We start from the raw sequence: 22,170 nt of genomic DNA, 5'->3' as shown, positions 1-22,170 counted from the left end.
GGGTGTCTTCTCCAAATGGCATGTTTCAGCTCCTTCCACATATGTTGAATGGGATTCAGATCTGGGCTCATAGAAGGCCACTTTAGAATAGTCCAACGCTTTTCTCTCAGCCATTCTTGGGTGTTTTTGGCTGTGTGTTTTGGATCGTTGTCCTGTTGGAAGACCCATGACCTGCGACTGAGACCAAGCTTTCTGACACTAGGCAGCACATTTCTCTCCAGAATGCCTTGATAGTCTTCAGATTTCATCGTACCTTGCACACTTTCAAGACACCCTGTGCCAGATGCAGCAAAGCAGCCCCAAAACATTACTGAGCCTCCTCCATGTTTCACCGTAGGGACAGTGTTCTTTTCTTCGTATGCTTGCTTTTTGAGTCTATGAACATAGAGTTGATGTGCCTTACCAAAAAGCTCCAGTTTGGTCTCATCTGTCCAAAGGACATTCTCCCAGAAGCTTTGTGGCTTGTCAACATGCATTTTTGCAAATTCCAGTCTGGCTTTTTTATGAGTTTTTTTCAGCAGTGGTGTCCTCCTTGGCCGTCTCCCATGAAGTCCACTTTGGCTCAAACAACGACGAATGGTGCGATCTGACACTGATGTACCTTGGCCTTGGAGTTCACCTTTAATTTCTTTGGAGGTTGCTCTGGGCTCTTTGGATACAATTCGAACGATCCATCTCTTCAATGTGTCATCAATTTTCCTCTTGCGGCCACGTCCAGGGAGGTTGGCTACTGTCCCGTGGGTCTTGAACTTCTGAATAATATGAGCCACTGTTGTCACAGGAACTTCAAGCTGTTTAGAGATGGTCTTATAGCCTTTACCTTTAAGATGTTTGTCTATAATTTTTTTTTCGGATGTCCTGGGACAATTCTCTCCTTCGCTTTCTGTTGTCCATGTTCAGTGTGGTACACACCTTTTCACCAAACAGCAGGGTGACTACTTGTCTCCCTTTAAATAGGCAGACTGACTGATTATGAGTTTGGAAACACCTGTGATGTCAATTAAATGACACACCTGAGTTAATCATGTCACTCTGGTCAAATAGTTTTCAATCTTTTATAGAGGTACCATCATTTTTGTCCAGGCCTGTTTCATTAGTTTGTTTTTTTAAAATAATTATGTTAATCAACAATTCAAAAGTAATGGCTGTTTTTGATTATTTAATTTTCAATAAATTTTTATTTATTGTTACTTTTGTGAGTTTCAAGTGATTTCAGTGAGAATTGTGGGTTTTTCCTTCTTTAACTGAGGGGTACCAACAATTTTGTCCACGTGTGTATGTTTAGCCCCGTCTACCATCTCATTCTTCAGTCTGGTCTTGATGACAGGGATGTTGTCAGAGCTGATGTATTTTGTTTTGAACCTTGGGTCCAGGAAACAGGCAACATCCATGAGCTCCTGGATGTCTGGTTCTCCATATTTGCTGTTGAGGTATGCCAGGACTTTGTTTTTGATTGACTTTGTGAGATCAGTGTCCTCATCATCTTCAGCCAGGACTGAAGTGGCAAAAAGGTGGAGCACTGGCTTGAGGTAGGAGATACTAACATACTCCTCTCCAGAAAGGGCATCGGTGAATTCAAGTAGAGGATGCAGTGCCCTGTGGATTGACTCCAACACATCTATGTCTTGCCAGGTTGGGATGAGGGAGCGTGCGTATCGATCACCAGACAATACCTGGGAGATGGCTTTGGCCTGTTCAAGTACTCTGGCAATCATCAGTTCTTTAGATCCCCATCTTGTTGGACACTCAGTGATGAGATTGTGCTCAGGAAGCTTGAGGCTCCTCTGTGCCTCTGTCAGGGCAGCCTTTTTTTTCCAACTGTGGGAAAAGTGCCCCACCAGCTTCCTGCACTGTGCTGTTGCCCTTGACACTCTGTCATCTTTGAGTGCATTTTCTGAAAGAAATTAAAAAAAAAAAAAAAAAAGCTGTATAATTTGAGTTTTGTGATACAAGGCTATGAGTCATCATTGCACTCTGATATAATTCTCTGTCATTCTGAAATACATCCACACTACTGTCCTCTTTCAAAACAAATAAAAGGAGAAATGCAGGTGGGCACCACATACAGACATATGAGCACATAAAATCAATACACATTTCAATTAACATAAGGAGTGGGAGAAAGTATGAATTTAATCACTTTTCAGAAAAGTGCATTATGAATAAAAATGTGTATTATTATTATTATTAGGCTGTCTGAATACTAATCAACACATTCGATTTTTTTATACTTAGGCATACATTAATTACTGTCAATTAGTGCATTCCTCTCCCTTTTACACACACACACACACACACACACACACACACACACACACACACACACACACACACACACACAAATGACAACTTACCGATGGCCAGATGTAATCTGTGCCCAAAACACTGGAGCCTCATCCACTCATTCAGCCGTGCAGCCAGCACCATATTTGATGCGTTGTCCGTAGTGATGCAGACTTGTCTCTCCTCCGGGAGATCCCAGCTAGCAAGCCCCTCTCTCAGGCCGGCTGCAATATTTTCCCCGGTGTGGTCGTCTGGGAAGTAGGTGGCTTGTAGGCAGCGAGGTTTGAGGGTGAAATCATCTTCGATAAAATGTACTGTAAGACTCTGGTAAGGCTCAGCTGTGCGGCTTGACCACAAATCGGTTGTTGCAGCAAAAAAGTCCACAGTTTTAAGCTCCGCAGCGACTTTATCTTTGCACTGTTTGTAAAGCTCCGGTATGGCAGTCTGACTAAAGTATGTACGGGAGGGTATCCTGTACCGTTTATCGAGGGTGTTTATCAATGCAGTAAACCCAGGCTTGGTCACCGCGCTGAGAGGCGCCATGTCTTTAGCCATGAAGTGAGTGGCTGCCCGTGTGATTTCCCCATGTCGCTTTGAAGTGCGCTCATACGGAGTAACGCTCTCAAACATCTGGGGAAGTGATTCCTGTCTGGTGCCTGGCGTAACGGTACTTGAGCTCGGCATTTTCGCTTTGCAGGCGTCATAAGAGGCACAGTGATATTTTTTCAAGTGTTGGAACAAATTTGTTGTTACCTCTAGTTGTGGCAATGGTGGCACGACACGCTCTGCACAACACTCGACTTTGCGCTGCATCATCTTTTTTAAATCCGAAATAATCCCACACAACTGATGTGCTGTGCCTCTTCGGGACTAATGTCTCAGTAGTTTCTGAGGAGCCAGAGGCCATTGCGCGGGAGGTTAAGGGCAGTGGATGTTGGTGAATCCGTCACAGCTCCTCTCACATTCGTTTGTGTCACGTGACCACATTTTAATCGCGCACGTTGCGATTAGCAAATCGCGTTTTATCATATCGCAATATTATTGCAAATGCAATTAATCGTTCAGCCCTAATTTCGATATAGTACATTAGAGTATGTAATTACAGCATTTCACATGCCGTTCAAGCAAGCAAAGCCCCACCGCAGCAAGCTACAAAATGAGTGCCCATGACCGTAATGTAAACGTGACTGAACAAGCTACCACAAGCGAAGAAAAAGCTGACGAAATAGTTGATAAGAGAGGAAAAACTAATTCGGTGGTGTGGAAGTGGTTCGGCTTTCAAAAATCCGATAAACTTCAGGTTTCAGTGTGCTGCAAAATATGCCGGAGAGTCCTGCCAACTAACAGCGGGAACACATCAAACCTGTTCCACCATCTGAAGCATTTCCACTCGATAGAGTATGCCGAGAGTCAGAAAATAAAGCACCATAAAAATTTGAGCCAACCCATACCAGAAGCATCACCCCCAGCAGCAGCGACAGCGGAGTCAAAAGAGAAGCCCATGCAGCAAACACAGATCGCCGTTTTCATGCCTTATGACAAGAACTCCAAACGCCATAAAGACATAACCAAGGCCGTCGCAAACTTCTTGGCTAAAGACATGATGCCGTTTACTACAGTGGAAAACGTGGGCTTTAGGAAAATATCAGTCCTCGACCACAGATACGAGCTCCCCGGACATAAATATTTTTCACGCACAGCCATACCTGCACTTTATGGTGAAGTGAGAGAGAGGGTGGAGGAGCAGCTGAAGAAGTCCGTCACGAAATTTGCGACCACAGCTGACCTGTGGTCAAGCAGAACCTCCGAGCCTTACTTGAGCCTAACGGTTCATTTTATTGACCAAGATTGGAAGCTTGTCAGCTTATGCCTCCAGACGGTCTATTTTCCCGAGGATCACACCGGCAAAGCTATTGCAGCCGGACTTAAAGATGCGCTTCCGTCCTGGGGACTCAGCGAGGATCAGCAGGTCTGCATCACCGCAGATAGTGGGACCAATATCATCAAAGGTGAACTGAACTCCTGGACAAGACTGCGGTGCTTCGGGCACCGACTAAACTCTGGGCCAGGAGCATTTGTGTTTGTCGCTCACTCTTTTTTGTGCGTATTGCAGCAGTTCTGAGCACTTTTTTTTCCTGGTCGAAGCACCTTTGTTTGAATCTATAACAATGGCATAACTGTATTGTAGTTTAAAGTTAAAGCTATTTGTATTGAAAAAGGTGAGACTTTTGTGTTTATTTGACAGTGATTTTAAATTTCTTAAATAAAAAGGTGAACATTAATTTTTTGTAGTTTTTATTTCTAAAAATTTACACTGGAGGTGCATCCTGTCAAAATAATGTGCATTCTTAACAGTTTTTCTGAGGCTTTTATATTACTTATATCGATATCGGAATTATATCGTATCGACCGAAATTAAGAGCTATATCGTGATAAAAGTTTTAGCCATATCGTCCAGCCCTAGCGGCCATAACACTTGATTAGAACATCAGATAGGAGGAGAATTAAAGTAATAAATTCTTGTTGTGATTTTACAGAGTGATGTGACAGACCACATGTCGGTCCTTCACTACTTGTGTATCTATCACTGGTAAAGAGGAGCTGGGGGCTGGCTTCTGGAAAGAAAGAATATCATTGGTGTTAGAAGCAGTTTGCATCCAGCATCCCAGCACCAAACGTCATCTATTATGAAACACTAGACAGGATAAACCTATCAGTTGTCATGTTTGATGAGCAGTTATAGTCCTTTCTGCTTTGGAAGTTATTGGACTGATATTGTGTGGTCTGTGTGGATTAAGTTTGTGTATCTAGGACCCACTGCCAGTGCCAGTGGTAGTGTATTAAAGTAACCTGAAACGTGTCAGTGATGCAGTTGTGGCTTCCAAATGAAAGAGTTGTTCGCATGATACTGGTAAGCTTTTGATGTGCAAAACCACACCCAATCACAAACCACAACTGGTTTTTGCCATAGTAGCAAGAATTTCTCTGTTTTGGGTTTCTGAAGGCCTTCCTTATTAACTGCTCACACAGCATAATATAATTTATGGAAGATGGTGCTCTGTTTATGTCAAGAAAGGTGTAATTTAAAAACTGAGTCAAGTGTTAATTCATTCATTAATAACTTGACTGTATTTAGCCGTTTCTGCAGACCTGCACTACCACCTTTTTAAGATGCTACATGATGTCTAATAGGTAATTGATAAACAATATGCAAATAATTCTCAAACCTTTGAAGACTTATAGCCTCCTGTAAAATGAAGTGAGAATTTGGAACAGCAGAGCAAAGACTTGGCTGATTATGTCACCATGCTGAGCATTGCTTCAGTGAAGCCCTCTGTTATGCAAGACAAACTGGAATGTGTGTTGCTGCCTGCATTTGTTTAAGAATATATTTACAATGTGTTTGGTGTATTAATTGAGCATTTGTGATACAATACTTTTGAGATTACAAAAGCCACACTTACCAGGAAGGTCAATGGGTGAGCAGTGATGTAAGAGTCTAAAGTAGATCCTTCTCCCTCATAGCCTGTAATTAGATGCCGTGCTTTGCTCTGGAAGGAAAATCTCCCCTTTTTGCTGATCTTTTGAAATCTTCTGACAATGTTTTAGGCTGTATGATCTCATTCCAGTTAACACAACCCCCTTCTTTAACAAGTTTAGAAAGTTTACACGTCATTCAATTTCCCAAAGGCACAACAGCCTTTATAAGGCTACATATATCTCATGTTTAAAAAGTTTTATTTTGAAACAGAAATCCCAAGATTCATTCACTTCCTTTTTCTGGATCTTTCAGACATATCACATTATCTCTTTCAGTGTTAGAGTTTGCTAAGTTGTTTTGACAATAAGCAGCAGAAAACTGCTGTTGAACTGCTGTGTGGGTTAAAACTTTAAAGCACGCTGCACCTCTGGCCACAGCACAATCAGTGATTTCATAGCAGGTGTTTCCCATTAACAGTCTAAGAGAGTCTATGTGTGGCGCCAACCTACATCCACTGAACCAGGCCTGGGTTCGAAAAGTAAGCACTGCTAAACGGTGCACCTGGTGGCTTTACTCTGGCAGCCAAGACCAACGTAGACACAGAAACATCCTTGGAAAAATCAATGGTACAGGACAGACCATGACATGTTTCGTTAATAGCAATAAATATTATAGAATTTCCTTGATCAGGGATATATACAGGGGTGAAAGTAAGCCGGTACGGTCCGGTACTGCGTACTGGCAAAAGATCTGGTGGCGGTACGCAGTACCAGAAAAAGACGGTACGCTGCTCTTCCACCGGTACGCCGCCCGGGTGCCTGCTATCGACCGTTCACTCAACAGTACGTGAGAGCGCATGCGTGTCTACTTTCCGTAACACAGCGACTGCTGTGGTCAAAAGCAGCCAATAGCAAAGTAGGTGCGCTTGATTTATTGCGCTGGGACATTTCCCACAACTAGTCAATAGACGTCAACAAGCGCCGCTTGCGTCGGGACAGGGCGAGCAATAAATTACACCTGAAATTCCACACGTTCTTGTGATTGGCTGAAAAACTTGAAACTGGATTTACAGTGGTTATCATCGACAGATGCATATTTTAAATAAAAATGGAGAGAAGCACCACAAAACAGTCAAGATTTTTTTGTCAAAGTAATAATGCGAGGAAAATACCCTGTTTGATTAAAGGAAAAGACAGGGACACTGAAGATGGGTTACCACAGAAAATCAGAAACTAACTACTACTACTATAACTATTTTAGGCGATGTGTTTTGATGTTTAGTTCCATTCTGAGTGTTTGCTCGTGACCTCATGTCTGTTATTAGAGGCTTGTATTATGGATGTTTATCAGTGTTTCAATTAAAGCAAAAAAGTTTACCGTATTTTCAAGTGTTATTATTTCCTACCTATTCCATTGTCCTACAGTAGAATATGAATATGTTTTTATTTGTTTGTGTTTTAACTTGGCTATTTTAAAATGCATGAAGTTAGAGTGAGATGTGGGTTTCGGTAATAGTACCGGCAAGAATTTAAAACTACTTTCACCCCTGTATATATAACATTAAAACCGCCTGTTGAATGTTTTGCAGGTCATGCCGCCAAAACAGTTCTGACGAATCAGAGCAGTAGACATCTGGATGTTCTGAACGGTGTCTGGTACCTGGACGTTTGCTATAGGTTCTTTAAATCCTGTAGGTTGCGGGCTGGTACCTCCATTGATCAGGCTTGTGCTGACATGTCCAGTGAATGCGTGATCGGATTGGAATTTAGGAAATTTTGACGTTGTGTCTTTCTTGTCATGTTCTTTTAGCCTTTCCTGACCTGTTTTTGTGTTGTCATGGGGGCAGTGTCCTGCTGAGGCAGACCACTGCCATCAGTGAATGCCGTTGCCATAGGGAGGTGTATGTGATCTTTAGCAATGTTTTAGGCAGGTGTTATATGTCAAAAAAACCATCCAAATGAATGCTGGGATCAGGCGTGAACTAACCGTGACGTCACCCGTTGGTTTCAATGCCGAGAATGAATGAAACGAAGCCCGGGTTTTGCTACTTCCTGGTCGCCATTTTGGATTTTTTGGAGCCAGTGACGTTAAAAGCATCATCAAACAGACTGGACCGGAGAGCAACTAGGGGCAGAACCAGTCTATGGGACTGTCAATCAAGTATAGCCATGCCCCCTGGCTCCGCCAACTTTAACGATTTATTTAAAATTCAGTATTGATTTATTTTAAGATCGGCCACCTGATCTCTCATTTTGACCATGAAAACTAACGGGGAAAAAAATCCTGAGCTGTAGAAAATCAGTCTATCAATTTATTTATTTTTTTCCAAAAATGAATTGGGGTCTATGGAGCAAAAGCTTTTTGGAGCCAACCCTAGCGGACAGCGTGATAGTTCTTGACACTTCCGGGTGGGCTTCAATTTTGGAGCCAGATGCTACGTCCATCTTTATATACAGTCTATGGCTGGGATCCAAGGTTTTCCCAACAGAAAATGTATTCCCCCTCCCGACAGCTCCACAGTTCTCCTACACCTCCCCTCCTCCACAGGCCCCCACACTCACAACCAGCACACAGCCCCCCTGCCCCAGCTTGTCCCTATCAACATCCCAGGTGAAGAGAGAACTGAGCAGACTGAAGATCAGGAAGGCTACTGGTCCGGATGACATCAGCTCCAGGATCTCCTGCGCAGATCAGCTGAGCAGGATTGTAGAACATATTTTCAACTTAAGCCTGAAGCTGGGGAGAGTACCACAGCTGTGGAAGACATCCTGCGTGGTATCGGTGCCAAAGATATCGCACCTCAAGGACCTCAACCACTTCAGGCCGGTGGCACTAACATCCCATCTGATGAAGACCATAGAGAGGTTAGTCCTTTGTCATCTGCGACCCCTGGTGAGCTGCAGTTTGCCTACCAGCCCGGCATCGGGGTTGATGATGCAGTGATCTACCTCCTGCACAGAGGTCTCTCTCACCTGGAGAAGACGAAGAGCACTGTGAGAATCATGTTCTATGATTTCTCCAGTGCCTTCAACACCATTAAGCCTGTGCCTCTGGGGGACAAGCTGGAGCAGACAGGAGTGGACTCTCACCTCACAATGTGGCTGCTGGATTACCTCACCAACCGGCCACAGTTTGTGAGGGCAGGGGACTGTGTGTCTGACACTGTGGTCTGCAGTACGGGGGCCCCACAGGGGACTGTCCTTGCCCCCTTTCTTTTCATCCTCTACACTGCAGACTTCTCTCATCACACCACAAACTGCCATCTCCAGAAGTTCTCTGACGACTCTGCCATCGTCGGCCTCATCACGGACGGAGATGAGGAGGATTACAGAGAACTTAACCGGGGCTATGTGGACTGGTGCCTGCTGAACAGCCTCCAGATCAATGCAGTGAAAACCAAGGAAATGGTGGTGGACTTTAGCAGGAACAGACATACTTCTTCTACACCAGTGAACATCCAGGGAACGAACATTGAGATTGTGGACTCCTACAGGTACCTGGGTGTTCACTTAAACAAGAAACTGGACTGGACTACTAACACCAGCGCACTTTACAAGAAAGGTCAGAGCAGACTCCACCTGCTCAGAAAACTGAGGTCCTTCGGGGTGCAGGGAGCACTTCTGAAGACTTTCTATGATTCTGTGGTGGCATCAGCCATCATATATAGAGTGGTCTGCTGGAGTAGCAGCATCACGGCTGCAGACAGGAGGAGACTAAACAAACTGGTAGAGAAATCCAGTTCTGTCCTGGGCTGCCCCCTTGATCCTGTGGAGGTGGTGGGAGACAGGAGGATGATGACAAAGCTGTTGTCTATCATGGAGGACACCTCCCACCCCCTGCAGGAAACAGTAAGATCACTGGGCAGCTCCTTCAGTGACGGACTGCTTCACCCATGGTGTCTAAAGGAGAGATACCGCAGGTCCTTCATTCCTGCTGCAGTCAGACTTTACAATCAAGCCTGCTCCCAGTAGTTTCTGTTCACCCATTTACAAACTGTGCAATAGGAAATGTAAACAATGAGCAATGTGCAATTTCAAAAAGTCTTGCTTTAAATACCGCTTCTTTTCTTTTCTTCCTTTGAAGAAAATATTCTTATTTATATATGCATGCACTGTGTGCTTTGTGTGCTGCAATCTCTCTTTTTTTCAATGTCCTATCTGCTGCTGTACAATGTCAATTTCCCCGCTGTGTGATTAATAAAGGTTTAATCTATCTATTTATCTATCTATTATAATGAGATGGTCTTTCTTACTCACATGACCTGTCATTGGTTTGGCTGGTCAGTGTATTTTCATGTTGCATGCATCTACATAGGACATGCTGCTGATTCTTTACAACCAAGATGATCACACCAGGCTAATGATAGGTGACCTTATTCTTAAGTCTGGGCCAAAATCTGCATGGTTGCCATGGCAACTTACCAGGGTCAATCCAGGTCAGCAAAGTACCTAAAGTGGCTATTATAGATTAATCCCATGAGACGGGGCAACAGTACATTGCCAAGTTATAGACTTAGTGTGTTTGGAAAATTCGTAGTTGTGTTGTTTTTGTTTTCCTAGTTTGAAGTTAACAGGACTTTAAACAATTGCATAAATATTTTTGTCTAATGGGTTTTAAATGTTGGTGAAAGCACATTGGAACCAATATAGTAATGGTGTAGTCACATAATCAAAAATGAATTTCATTACCCTTCAGTGATCCAGCCCGATGTAGCTCTTCTCTGTGTGATAGAGGGTGTTATTTTGTTTTGTTTTTCCCTATCCAGTTAGTTATGAGTGATTTGCTTTTCCGCTGACATAATTTTCATTTTCCATGTTTTGGTGGTGGTTGCTAGGAGCTGTTGATGTTTTTCAAGATGATTGGAATTATATTGCTTTAAAGAATAATTCTGGTTTATTTCAACATATTAGATTGTCTATTAGGGCTGCACAGTGGTTGGGTGGTTAGCACTTGCGCCTTGCAGCTAGAAGATCCCTGGTTCACATCTCAGCCTGGGTCCAGGATCATTCTGCATGGAGTTTACATGTTTCTCATTGTGTATGCATGGATTTTCTCCAGGTTGCCCAGCTTCCTCCCACAGTCCAAAAACACGCTCAGGTTATTTGGCGGTTCTAAATTGTCGGCAGGTGTGAATGCAAGTGTGATTCTTTGTCTCTCTGTGTAGCCCTTTAATAGACTGGTGACCTGTCCAGGGTGTCCCCAACCTTCACCCTAAGTCAGCTGGGATAGGCTCCAGTCTGCAATCCTAATGAGGATTAAGCGGTATGATGGATGGATGGATATTGCCAATTGATGTGGCCACTGTAGCTCTGTGGGTCATGCTAACTGCATAGATGCAGGAAAGCAAAAAAGTTGCACAATATGGCTATGAATTTTGCAACAGGCAGGGAAATTCCAGCTTAAATGATCACAAAAGGCAGATTTGACAATGACTGTCATGCCAGCTGTAAGCTGTACATGTCTTGAATCTGGAAATGCAATTCAAAGTCTGAACAGGACCAGTGTGAGTCAACTTTTTACTGGAAGGTTTCAGTTCTTGCCATCATGACATCCTCCTTTTCACTAAGCTTTGTGGAGCTGACAGAGTTGGTTCCTGACCATGAACATCTCAGCTTAATGCCATCATCCTGCTGTCTGAACTGTGGCACTGCTGAGAGACTGGACATTTCACTGCCTTTCTGCTCCTGTTCCACAGCACAAGCTTTTCCCGTGATTCTGATGTTCAGTCAGCCTGTCTTTATTACAACAGTTACCTGGACATTTGGGCAAATATGCTTCCTGGAGAAAAAAAAGAACATGATAAGGCTGCAAGAGACATTTCAGAGAATTGGACGAAATATGTCTATTCTTTTATTTTTGTGCTTAAGCACACCAAATATGGGCTTGTTCTGTATGAATTCTTGTGGGTGAATTAAGTTACACACGTGGACAAAATTGTTGGTACCCCTCAGTTAAAGAAGGAAAAACCCACAATTCTCACTGAAATCACTTGAAACTCACAAAAGTAACAATAAATAAAAATTTATTGAAAATTAAATAATCAAAAACAGCCATTACTTTTGAATTGTTGATTAACATAATTATTTTAAAAAACAAACTAATGAAACAGGCCTGGACAAAAATGATGGTACCTCTATAAAAGATTGAAAACTATTTGACCAGAGTGACATGATTAACTCAGGTGTGTCATTTAATTGACATCACAGGTGTTTCCAAACTCATAATCAGTCAGTCTGCCTATTTAAAGGGAGACAAGTAGTCACCCTGCTGTTTGGTGAAAAGGTGTGTACCACACTGAACATGGACAACAGAAAGCGAAGGAGAGAATTGTCCCAGGACATCCGAAAAAAAATTATAGACAAACATCTTAAAGGTAAAGGCTATAAGACCATCTCTAAACAGCTTGAAGTTCCTGTGACAACAGTGGCTCATATTATTCAGAAGTTCAAGACCCACGGGACAGTAGCCAAGCTCCCTGGACGTGGCCACAAGAGGAAAATTGATGACAAATTGAAGAGACGGATCGTTGGAATTGTATCCAAAGAGCCCAGAGCAACCTCCAAAGAAATTAAAGGTGAACTCCAAGGCCAAGGTACATCAGTGTCAGATCGCACCATTCGTCGTTGTTTGAGCCAAAGTGGACTTCATGGGAGACGACCAAGGAGGACACCACTGCTGAAAAAAACTCATAAAAAAGCGAGACTGGAATTTGCAAAAATGCATGTTGACAAGCCACAAAGCTTCTGAGAGAATGTCCTTTGGACAGATGAGACCAAACTGGAGCTTTTTGGTAAGGCACATCAACTCTATGTTCATAGACTCAAAAAGCAAGCATACGAAGAAAAGAACACTGTCCCTACGGTGAAACATGGAGGAGGCTCAGTAATGTTTTGGGGCTGCTTTGCTGCATCTGGCACAGGGTGTCTTGAAAGTGTGCAAGGTACGATGAAATCTGAAGACTATCAAGGCATTCTGGAGAGAAATGTGCTGCCTAGTGTCAGAAAGCTTGGTCTCAGTCGCAGGTCATGGGTCTTCCAACAGGACAACGATCCAAAACACACAGCCAAAAACACCCAAGAATGGCTGAGAGAAAAGCGTTGGACTATTCTAAAGTGGCCTTCTATGAGCCCAGATCTGAATCCCATTCAACATATGTGGAAGGAGCTGAAACATGCCATTTGGAGAAGACACCCATCAAACCTGAGACAACTGGAGCTGTTTGCTCATGAGGAGTGGGCCAAAATACCTGTTGACAGCTGCAGAACGCTCATTGACAAATACAGAAATCGTTGAATTGCAGTGATTGCCTCAAAGGTTGTGCAACAAAATATTAAGTTATGGGTACCATCATTTTTGTCCAGCCCTATTTCATTAGTTTGTTTTTTTAAATAATTATGTTAATCAACAATTCAAAAGTGATGGCTGATTTTGATTATTTAATTTTCAATAAATTTTTATTTATTGTTACTTTTGTGAGTTTCAAGTGATTTCAGTGAGAATTGTGGGTTTTTCCTTCTTTAACTGAGGGGTACCAACAATTTTGTCCACGTGTGTAGGTTCAGATTAGGGAACGATTTTATTTGCTGCAAGGTGAAAACCCGTGACGTATTCTGGCTAAAAGATAAGGCTAGAAAACATTCATTACACAGCAAATATTTTATTTTTACAGTAGAAATAACTTCAAAACCATTACTTCCTTTTTAGACAAATTGAGAGCTCCCACAGATTTGGATACAGAGACAGACAGCCTCCACTCTTCAGAAGCAGGCACAGACACACACAGACACACACAGACACACACACACACACACCACTGTTTCCACCCCCACCTATTGTTCAGACATCTCCCCTCCAGCTATGGGACAGTGCAGACTGGGAGAAATCAGGCTTTAGTGCCTCTCTACAGTACCTATCCATGCTCACATTTACTGTTTAAACAGAGAAAACACACACTGACAAGTTCACACACGGACTACCACGCAGCTTTGTTTATTAGGGTCATGAAAAATGGTTGTGGTAATGAAACACTTGCTTTCTTTGTTCTCTCTGACACTAATGTAAAACAGGGTAAAGTAATAAAGCACACATGCTTTCTGCTTTATTAAATACACAATCAAACCCCATTTCCCTTCATTTACTGCTGCCTCTTTTCTTATTCTGTTCATGTGTAGTTACTAGCTCTTACAGGTCAGAAAAAGACTGGTTGTCTTGGCTAGTTTATTCTAATTGTGACATTAATTGTTTGTCAAGCTTGATTTTAAAAAATAAAAATCTTTGGACCAGCCTAAGTTAAAACTTGAAGAATCCTGCAAAAATCTTAACACAAAGGTAGAAATGGATAGGAAGACACGATGACTCTAGAAATGAAAAGACAGACAAGGACCATAGAATATAGGATGCTAAAAAATATAATGGAAAAAAAAACATCAGCGCAAACACAGTTTGACAATATATGTTAACAATGAAGCTGCAATCTTTCATATCATTGAATGATGCTCAGTGGCCCATATCCTATTGTGATATATCCACTGAACTGTCTAGTAGCCGGAGTTATAGATTATCTCACATTTGTTCTTCCATCCATCCATCCATTCTCTATACACCGCTTTATCCTCACTAGGGTCGCGGGGGTGCTGGAGCCTGTCTCAGCTGACTCGGGCGAAGGCAGGGGACACCCTGGACAGGTCGCCAGTCTGTCGCAGGGTCACATTTGTTCTTCAAATTCCAAAATAAAAGTCCCCCTAGAAGCCTAACAAAGAGGGGAACTACCTCCTCTTCCACTCCTGCTGCTTCCAGCAGCAATCAATAAACAGCCATTGGGCTGTCTACCATTGACGGACATCTGTCTCATCCTGCTGCCAGTGATGCTCAGTGCTAATGGTGCTTTTTGGAATTCCTGTACCTCTATAGGCATTTCATTGATGTTTTATTGTGTCTGCTGCATGTCCACTTTCTTTTGTTTCACATACTTCCATAAGCAATTGAAATGACACAGACATTTGTGTAGACAAGAGCTTATGTTAATGACAGAGGATGTTGATTCACTTGGTCTTGTAATCGACAAACTATGAAACAAAAGACTTTCTTAATTTCCCAAGAGTCAAGCATAACATTTACAATCCAAAGGAGTAATGTAAGTTGTGGAAAGTCATAAAAATGTTTTGGAACTGTACATCAGGGCCATGATGGTATTGGGGATGTTCTTTTTAATTTCTAATTGGACCTTGGAATTGACTGGTGCTCATGCTTTCTTCAAGGAGGATGATAATGACCTACATTTGCACAAAGGTGGGAGCTGCCAGTAACTGCTGTTTTGGGAAGCGCTCACCCATTTTGGTCAAAAGTGGACAAGAGCTGGCCCCACCAAGGCTCTGTCACAGCAGTGTGGGATAAATACTTGGAGCTGGTGTATAATTGTAGGCCATGATTTTGGAAGGTAGTACAAGTCTGGTGTTTTATGCATCATAAAACACCAGACCAATGTATGAATTTGACTGATGTCCCTAAGGTTATCTCAGCTTGGGTTTATAAACAATGTCTCGATGAACCTTTTTGCAAATATCTCTGGCTCCAAACCAGCATGTTTCTGATCTGAAGTTAATGTCTTCAAGAACTTGCTCAGGGTTTAATGTTTTTTGTTTCGCAAATGTTCATCTTTTCTCTCCTTTTTTATCCCCGTTCCTGCTAAATGCTTGCTCGTGGGGAACTGTTGGGTTTCTCTCTCTAAAACTCTATGTGAAGTTCCCTGAGAGAACATATGTTAGGATTTTGCATAACATAAAGAAAATGATTTTCATAATTTAATACAAAATTACAACAGAAAGCTTGCATGACGGAACTGAGAACAAGGAAATTTTAATAAAACTCACTATAGAATTGTGATAACAGTCAGGCTCTTTCCATTTTATCTCTTGTAAATCTCCCTACTTTGCTTTCCTCAAGTCTTTTTGTCATTGCTATTTGTTGTCCTTAGTTTCAGAGAGAGGTGAATGACATGGGTTACAAATAAGGAAGTTGCAGTTGCTGTATGTAGCGTTTTTTTCAAAGATCTCATTCATAAAATCATGTATTTCTAAATTGTATGCATCAGTTTGCCAATACTGATGGGAATACTTGTATTTAAAGGCATATAAAAAACCTAAAAATATATCTTTACGTAATCACATTAATTTCGTTATTACTTACGTCATGTCAGCAGATGTCTTCATTTCCTTTACGTGCTGTCAAAATAAATTCTGGAGAAATGATGAGTGTGATGGGCGAGTCTCATGTTTAGTCATTCTGTATGTTTCAGATCTGTCTAAGAACCGTCTGTGTGAGCTTCCGGAAGAGCTCTGTCAGTTCATCTCTCTGGAGACACTGAGCCTGTACCACAATGGAATGCGTTCACTGTCCTCCAACCTGGGCAACCTCCAGGCCCTGACCTACCTCAACCTCAGGTAACTTAGCATCTCGTATTGACTATTACATGAGCCACACTGAACAATAAAACGTGCTTACCACTTGTGAGTGATAACTTTTTCTGCTTATTGTACATCAGTCCTTTTTGGCATGTAATCACACGGAGTCTACTAAGTACAATATGAAGAATGTAGGCTAAGATCAAACCTGAAGACTTCTATGTGACTAAAGTCAATAAGATTTATTCATTTAATCTTTAAAATTCAATGTGTTTAAGGTGTTGCTGTATACTTCTACATTTGTTTAAGCCTCTGATACTTTTTTTTATATCACAGCAACAATAGATATTCAATCCTGGATTCAAAGCTGCTTTTAAACTTCATTCTTGTCTGAGAGAGAACATTATTTTCTCTAAAACACAAAAAAATATAAATCACCTTAAATTAATCCGCAATGGTAGATATTTCTTTATTTTTCTATAGCTGTAAGTGTTCTTTCATGCATTTATTCTTTATTTAAGAATGTTTTTAGTTACAGCTTGGTCCATTTGGCCTTTTACATTACTAAAGGCAGTCTTTTTGTCTGTTTGTAGTTTCACGTGCCTGTTGATAAATCATGTACATTTTGTTTTAGATGATTTTCTCCATTTGTGAACAAAAACCAAATATGAACTCAAAGAGAAACTTCATCTGGTTTGTAGTTTATTGTGGTGATTTATAAAATATGAAAAGAACTACCAGTAGCTATAGCATTTTAGGTGATATCCTCACCAGATTTCATGTTCTGTTGGTTGATTGGCTGATTGACTGAAGGGTGTCATTTCAAATACTAATGACCCTTTGCTGAAAATTGTGGTTGAAAACAATTTTCTCAGATTTTTTTCTGTTGAAGAAACATGCAATGTCATCTGTTCTAAGATGAGCATAAATACGCTAAAAAATACTAATGACAAAAATAAGTTATGGAATTTATAATATAGATTTTTTTGTGGAATTTTGTTTTTCTCAGTTCTGTTCTAATGCTTCATGGCCTTTGTCAATTCATAGTAAAGGTCAGAAAGCCCATCCTCACATTGTTTCTTCTGATATATGGATCTAACAGAAATCTTCATAAGGGCAAGCCGTATACAGCACTTTGCATCCATTTCCCTATTTGCAGTTTGCAGTGCACCACACCTTTGACGAACACCTCTTGTTTGAAAACTGCCTTTAAACTTCAGATTTTGTTCTTGTTGGAGATGAGGACGAGAGGCCGTCCAAAACCTTTCCAAGCCTTCTTACAGTCTTTGCTCCTCCGCACTATCATTTTATTGTTGCTAGGAGACCGAGAAAACCCTCCAGGTGGCTGGTAATACAGGCAGCGAAAGTGTAGGCTCAGAGCAAATACACTGTATGGCTGAAAATAGCTGCTCATTGTCACAGGCTAACTAATTAACTGCCTAATTAGACTGTAATATATAAAAGTTGTTTTTGACTGTTGATTGACATCGCTCTTTTTCTGTTTGTGTGTGTTTGTGCTTGCTTTCACAGTCGTAATCTCCTGTCCAGTTTACCCCCATCAGTGTTTCAGCTTCCCCTCCTGCGAGTCCTCATCGTCAGCAACAACAAGCTTTCTTCACTGCCTGCCTCCATATACTCGCTCACACACCTCCGGCAGCTGGTAAAGACACACCCTTATCAGAAGCATTTTTCTGTGCTCAGACAGAGATAGAGAGGCAAAATGTGAAGTTGTCATTCTTATACCAGAGATGATTTTCATGACCCTGCGAATCATAGTCAGAAGTCCATGGTCGTAGTTGAATCGTTTGTACCACATTGTCAGATTGTACTAATCTCTTGAAGTCAGTTTTATATCACTGACTTGGGTACATTGTGTTCTTTCTCTCTCAGGATGTAAGCTGTAATGAGCTGCAGCGTTTGCCAGGAGAACTTGGTCAGCTAGAGTCTCTGAGAGACTTAAATCTGAGGAGGAACCAGCTCACCACTTTGCCTGAAGGTCCAGACACACTTGATCTTTGACTTCTAACCTTCTTGTGATATTCTTCCCCCATGATAAACCCTGTGTGACCACCTCTGTTCATATTATGTCAATCTAGCACATTTCGATGAACTGTGAACCAAACTACTGGTAACCGCAGAAACTTCAGTAATGTCTTTCCCCCAGACTCCATGAAGTGTTGCTGTCCAGACTGTAAAAACAGTTCATAAAGACTGTCATGTATAATTTTAACCATCCCTTCTGCCGAAATACTCTCCAGGTTAGATGCAATTTACGTCATTAATGTGAGCCATTGATTGCTTACAAGTCGAATAAGTACTTTGCGCAAGCCTACTGGATCTTATGCCATTAGTACTACATTCTAGAGCTCAATAGGAGGAAATGAAAATTAATTTGCTTTATAAAATTAACCAGTCAACAGATTACTAGCTGGTTCTACGTACTTGTTTGTAAAATAGTGATTTAGATGTTATTATTATAGTTATTATTATTTACACCTACTGCATTGACCACCACGAGTGACACAACTAGCCTACTAGGGTTTGACCTGTTTAAAGTCAAAAATATGTGGTGACATAGGACGTGGTAGACATATTGACCTCAACTTCAATTAATCTGCTGTTTAATAGTAGTGTATGGTTGAAATCATCTGTGCCATAACTCTTCACATGGTAAGTTGGCTAGATTAATGTTGTACAATTGCAGAAAAGTTGAAATTGGAACTTTAAGTGCTAAAAAGAAGTGAAGATTTAGCTGTGGCTCAGTTACCAACTGGAATTGAGTGAAAATGACAAATTGAAAGTGAACTGTTTCCAGTTCAAATGCACAAACTAAAGAAAGTCATCTTCAAGTGTAAGCCTTGAAAAGAGTTGAGGTGTCAGTTAACTCTTGTATGTTCTCCAACAAATCATCGTAACACTAACAACCAAAATCTTCCCTCTCTGCGTCCCATCCAGAAATATCTGAGCTCCCCCTTGTTCGGCTTGATGTGTCCTGCAACCGAATTTCTCACGTGCCCTTGTGTTACCGACACCTCCGGCATCTGCAGAGCATCTCGCTGGACAACAACCCACTGCAGATGCCACCTGCACAGATCTGCACGAAGGGCAAATACCACATCTTCAAGTACCTTAACATGGAGGCCTGTAAGAGGAGTCAGGAGGAGCTGGAGAAACACCTGAGGCCGACTGGATTTAACAGTTGGTGAGGAAGCCAGAGGGGAGAATGTTTCCACTGGTCAAACTATTTTAAAATGTCTCATTTACAGAATTCTAACACAATTCTTCAGACATAGTTTTCAGCTGAAATGTAGCAAAAGATCATCATCGGTGTGTGTGTGAAGTAGACGGCTGGAGTTAGGACGTGATTAGCTTCGCTTCACAAAAAGGCTGGATGTAGGGTGAAGCAGTGTGCCTGGCTCCCACCAAAGCTCAAAACTACATCTAGCAGCAGCTTTAGAGGTAAAACTCTTTGCTGAAAAACATCCTGGTACTGAGATTGTGTGCACCTTCTGTTTAGCAATACATGTAGCTGGAGCTACTGCACATACATTCTGGGCAGATGTGTAAAATTATGACATCAGTTCAGCATGTAAGTCCTACGGTTGGACAAAGCCAGTCTAACTGTGTCCTCCTTGCTTCAAATCTTTATACTAATCTAGGCTAACAACATCTCAACTTCAGTTGTGGACTTCACACACAGGCATGAGATTGAGCCTGTGCTCTGACGAAATGGTGAATACTGAATTTCCCTTCGGGGATGAATAAAGTGATTCTATTCTATTCTATTCTGTTCTATTCTATGCTTGTTATACAATAGCATTAAATGCAACAATAGGGAGAACAAAATTTCTTAGAGGCATTCATATACCTAATATCATCATCAAGAACACCAAGTGGACAGGTTTCATGGAAAGACAGTGAAATCAAAAGAAAATTGCAGCTGTGTTTTGTGCTGTTTTTCAGAATGAGCAAAATGTTACACAGTAGTGTCGTGTTTAAGTGACAGCAGGACTGAAATACTGATGTGACAGCAGCTTGTTATTCAAGGAGAATAGAGTTAAAGAAATTAATATTTTTCTCGACCACTACATGTACTCACTGTCATACCAAAATAAGAATAATATGAAATTAAGTTGAGGGGATAAATAGAAAGTGGGACAATAATTGTTGACAGTGAAAGGGTAGCATAACTAAATGGAAGCAGGGCTTATCAAATATTTATAAACTAAAATGGACCTTATTAGCTGCCTAGTGAGCCACTTCCTTGCAACAGACACTGTAAGACCAAGGACAGAGACCAGAGAGAATATGTGACAGAATAGCCTGAGTTTGATGTGATGCAATATTGGAGTGGAGAAGAAAAACATGAGTTATTACCCTTTAGACTGTTGACATTTAGCAGTTTGCCAGCTACCCAGGCATGTGTTTATTTTGTGTGTTAACTGGTCCTAATGGGTGCTCTGCATGGATTCCCTGTAGCCTGTCAGACCAGGAGCTGTACACAGGTCAGTTTGGAGGGCTGGACTCTGGCTTCAACAGTGTGGACAGCGGCAGCAAAAGATGGTCTGGAAATGAGGTAGAACTACTGGACATGCAGTCATTTGTACAGCTGCCTTGAGTGTGTGACCTATGACACACACTCAAGGCATATAGCTTAAATAGACATCAACAGTACTTTATTAACATGAAAAGAAGAATAATAAGCAGCAAATACAAATGTCGACTAACCTCCTCTATATCCATGGGCCTATAGTGTTAACTACTGAGTACAGGTCAGTGATCCAGTGACTATGTGTCATGTGCTCAGTCAGCAGATGACTTCTCAGAGCGTTCCCTCCGCACGGCTGAGGTCAGCAGAGACCAGAGGAACCTGGAGGAGGAGGCACAGGAGAACAGATCTCCGTTGGAAGCTAACAAAGGTGAGGAAGGACACAGTCAGTGTTTGGATAAAGTCAAGCATATGAAACAAGCAAAAATATGATGGTGGAGGACCTCTAAAATAAAATGATAATGATATGTACAGGCGATAGACCCTGGATCAGTAGCAATAAGAAGATCGATCCATAGAATGTTTTCTATAGTTAAACTCCAAGCATGCTCCATTCTTGACTCATAACAACCAATAATATCCTGTGATGATTGAACTTTTTCACCCACTGTTACTCTGCCCCTGACCTAAACAACCATGGGCATATGTCCTTCACCACCCACAAATTACAAATGATGCCTCTCAGCATCAGAACAGGCTGCAGGAATGCAACCTGCTCTGAGTGCTGACAGTCTTAAAGTTGGGGTACATAGAGGCCAATGTGGAGTACCAGACTGTCTATATAATCCTCAGTGCGCCAGCTTCACCCTGGCTGACTTCCATATGCCTCCAAGTTACTACCATGTTGTAATGTGTGTGCAATCAATGTGGGACGATTCCATTATTTATACTTTATGTTGGTAATTGTTTTATTTGTGTGTTTTTCATGCTGTTTTAACATTAAAAGTATATGTGTACATTGATAAATAGGCTATTGTGGTTAAATTCAAATTAAACCTTTTTGAAATAGGTGTATGAAAATAATCAATACTTTTTGATATCATCTAAAATTTCATCTTATTTTATCATGATACATTTTTCAGCTGTATTGCTGAGGCCGAAGTGAAATGTTGATCCTGCCCATATTTCCAGTAAAAAAAAGGTTTCTGAAACACATAGTCTGTTGTACTCTGTTTGCAGTCAATGGAGAGGCTGAGCAGGTGGACTTCATTGACAGCAGTGTGACAGAAGAAGAGGAGGAGGAGACCAGAATGGATCCATCTACACTTCCTTTCACGGCATCTTCTCTGGTACCAGTCATCTACACACTGATTTAGCATCATGTGTAACATGTTATATCATGTCTATGAGTGGGAAATTTACTGAGTGTGTCATTGATTTTCAGGAGCACAAGGAGGGATCTTTACAGTCCCAAAGCCAGGACTCAACAACATGCAGGTAAGTTTTGTAGAACATAC

At 41.5% G+C, this 22,170-nt stretch overlaps 1 protein-coding gene across 3 annotated transcripts in view; it reads left to right on the top strand.

The window, feature by feature from the left end:
* Window positions 1–22,170, top strand: part of lrch4 (leucine-rich repeats and calponin homology (CH) domain containing 4) — a 78,304-nt gene that overhangs the window by 39,141 nt on the left and 16,993 nt on the right. For all 3 annotated transcript variants that reach the window (XR_007939692.1, XM_051943835.1, XM_051943834.1), the window contains exons 2-9: window positions 16,059–16,203; window positions 17,695–17,824; window positions 18,055–18,160; window positions 19,120–19,366; window positions 20,644–20,740; window positions 20,972–21,083; window positions 21,893–22,002; window positions 22,098–22,150. Coding sequence is in view for 2 of the 3 variants with exons in the window: in XM_051943835.1 (XP_051799795.1) it covers window positions 16,059–16,203; window positions 17,695–17,824; window positions 18,055–18,160; window positions 19,120–19,366; window positions 20,644–20,740; window positions 20,972–21,083; window positions 21,893–22,002; window positions 22,098–22,150 (1,000 nt within the window). In the remaining variant the exon portion in view is untranslated. The remainder of the gene's footprint in view (window positions 1–16,058; window positions 16,204–17,694; window positions 17,825–18,054; window positions 18,161–19,119; window positions 19,367–20,643; window positions 20,741–20,971; window positions 21,084–21,892; window positions 22,003–22,097; window positions 22,151–22,170) is intronic.

The sequence above is a fragment of the Acanthochromis polyacanthus genome, chromosome 23 (assembly GCF_021347895.1).
Source record: "Acanthochromis polyacanthus isolate Apoly-LR-REF ecotype Palm Island chromosome 23, KAUST_Apoly_ChrSc, whole genome shotgun sequence".
Taxonomy (NCBI): Eukaryota; Metazoa; Chordata; class Actinopteri; family Pomacentridae; genus Acanthochromis; species Acanthochromis polyacanthus.
The sequence above is the reverse complement of the archived record's forward strand: the minus strand, read 5'-3'. Positions and strand labels throughout refer to the sequence as shown.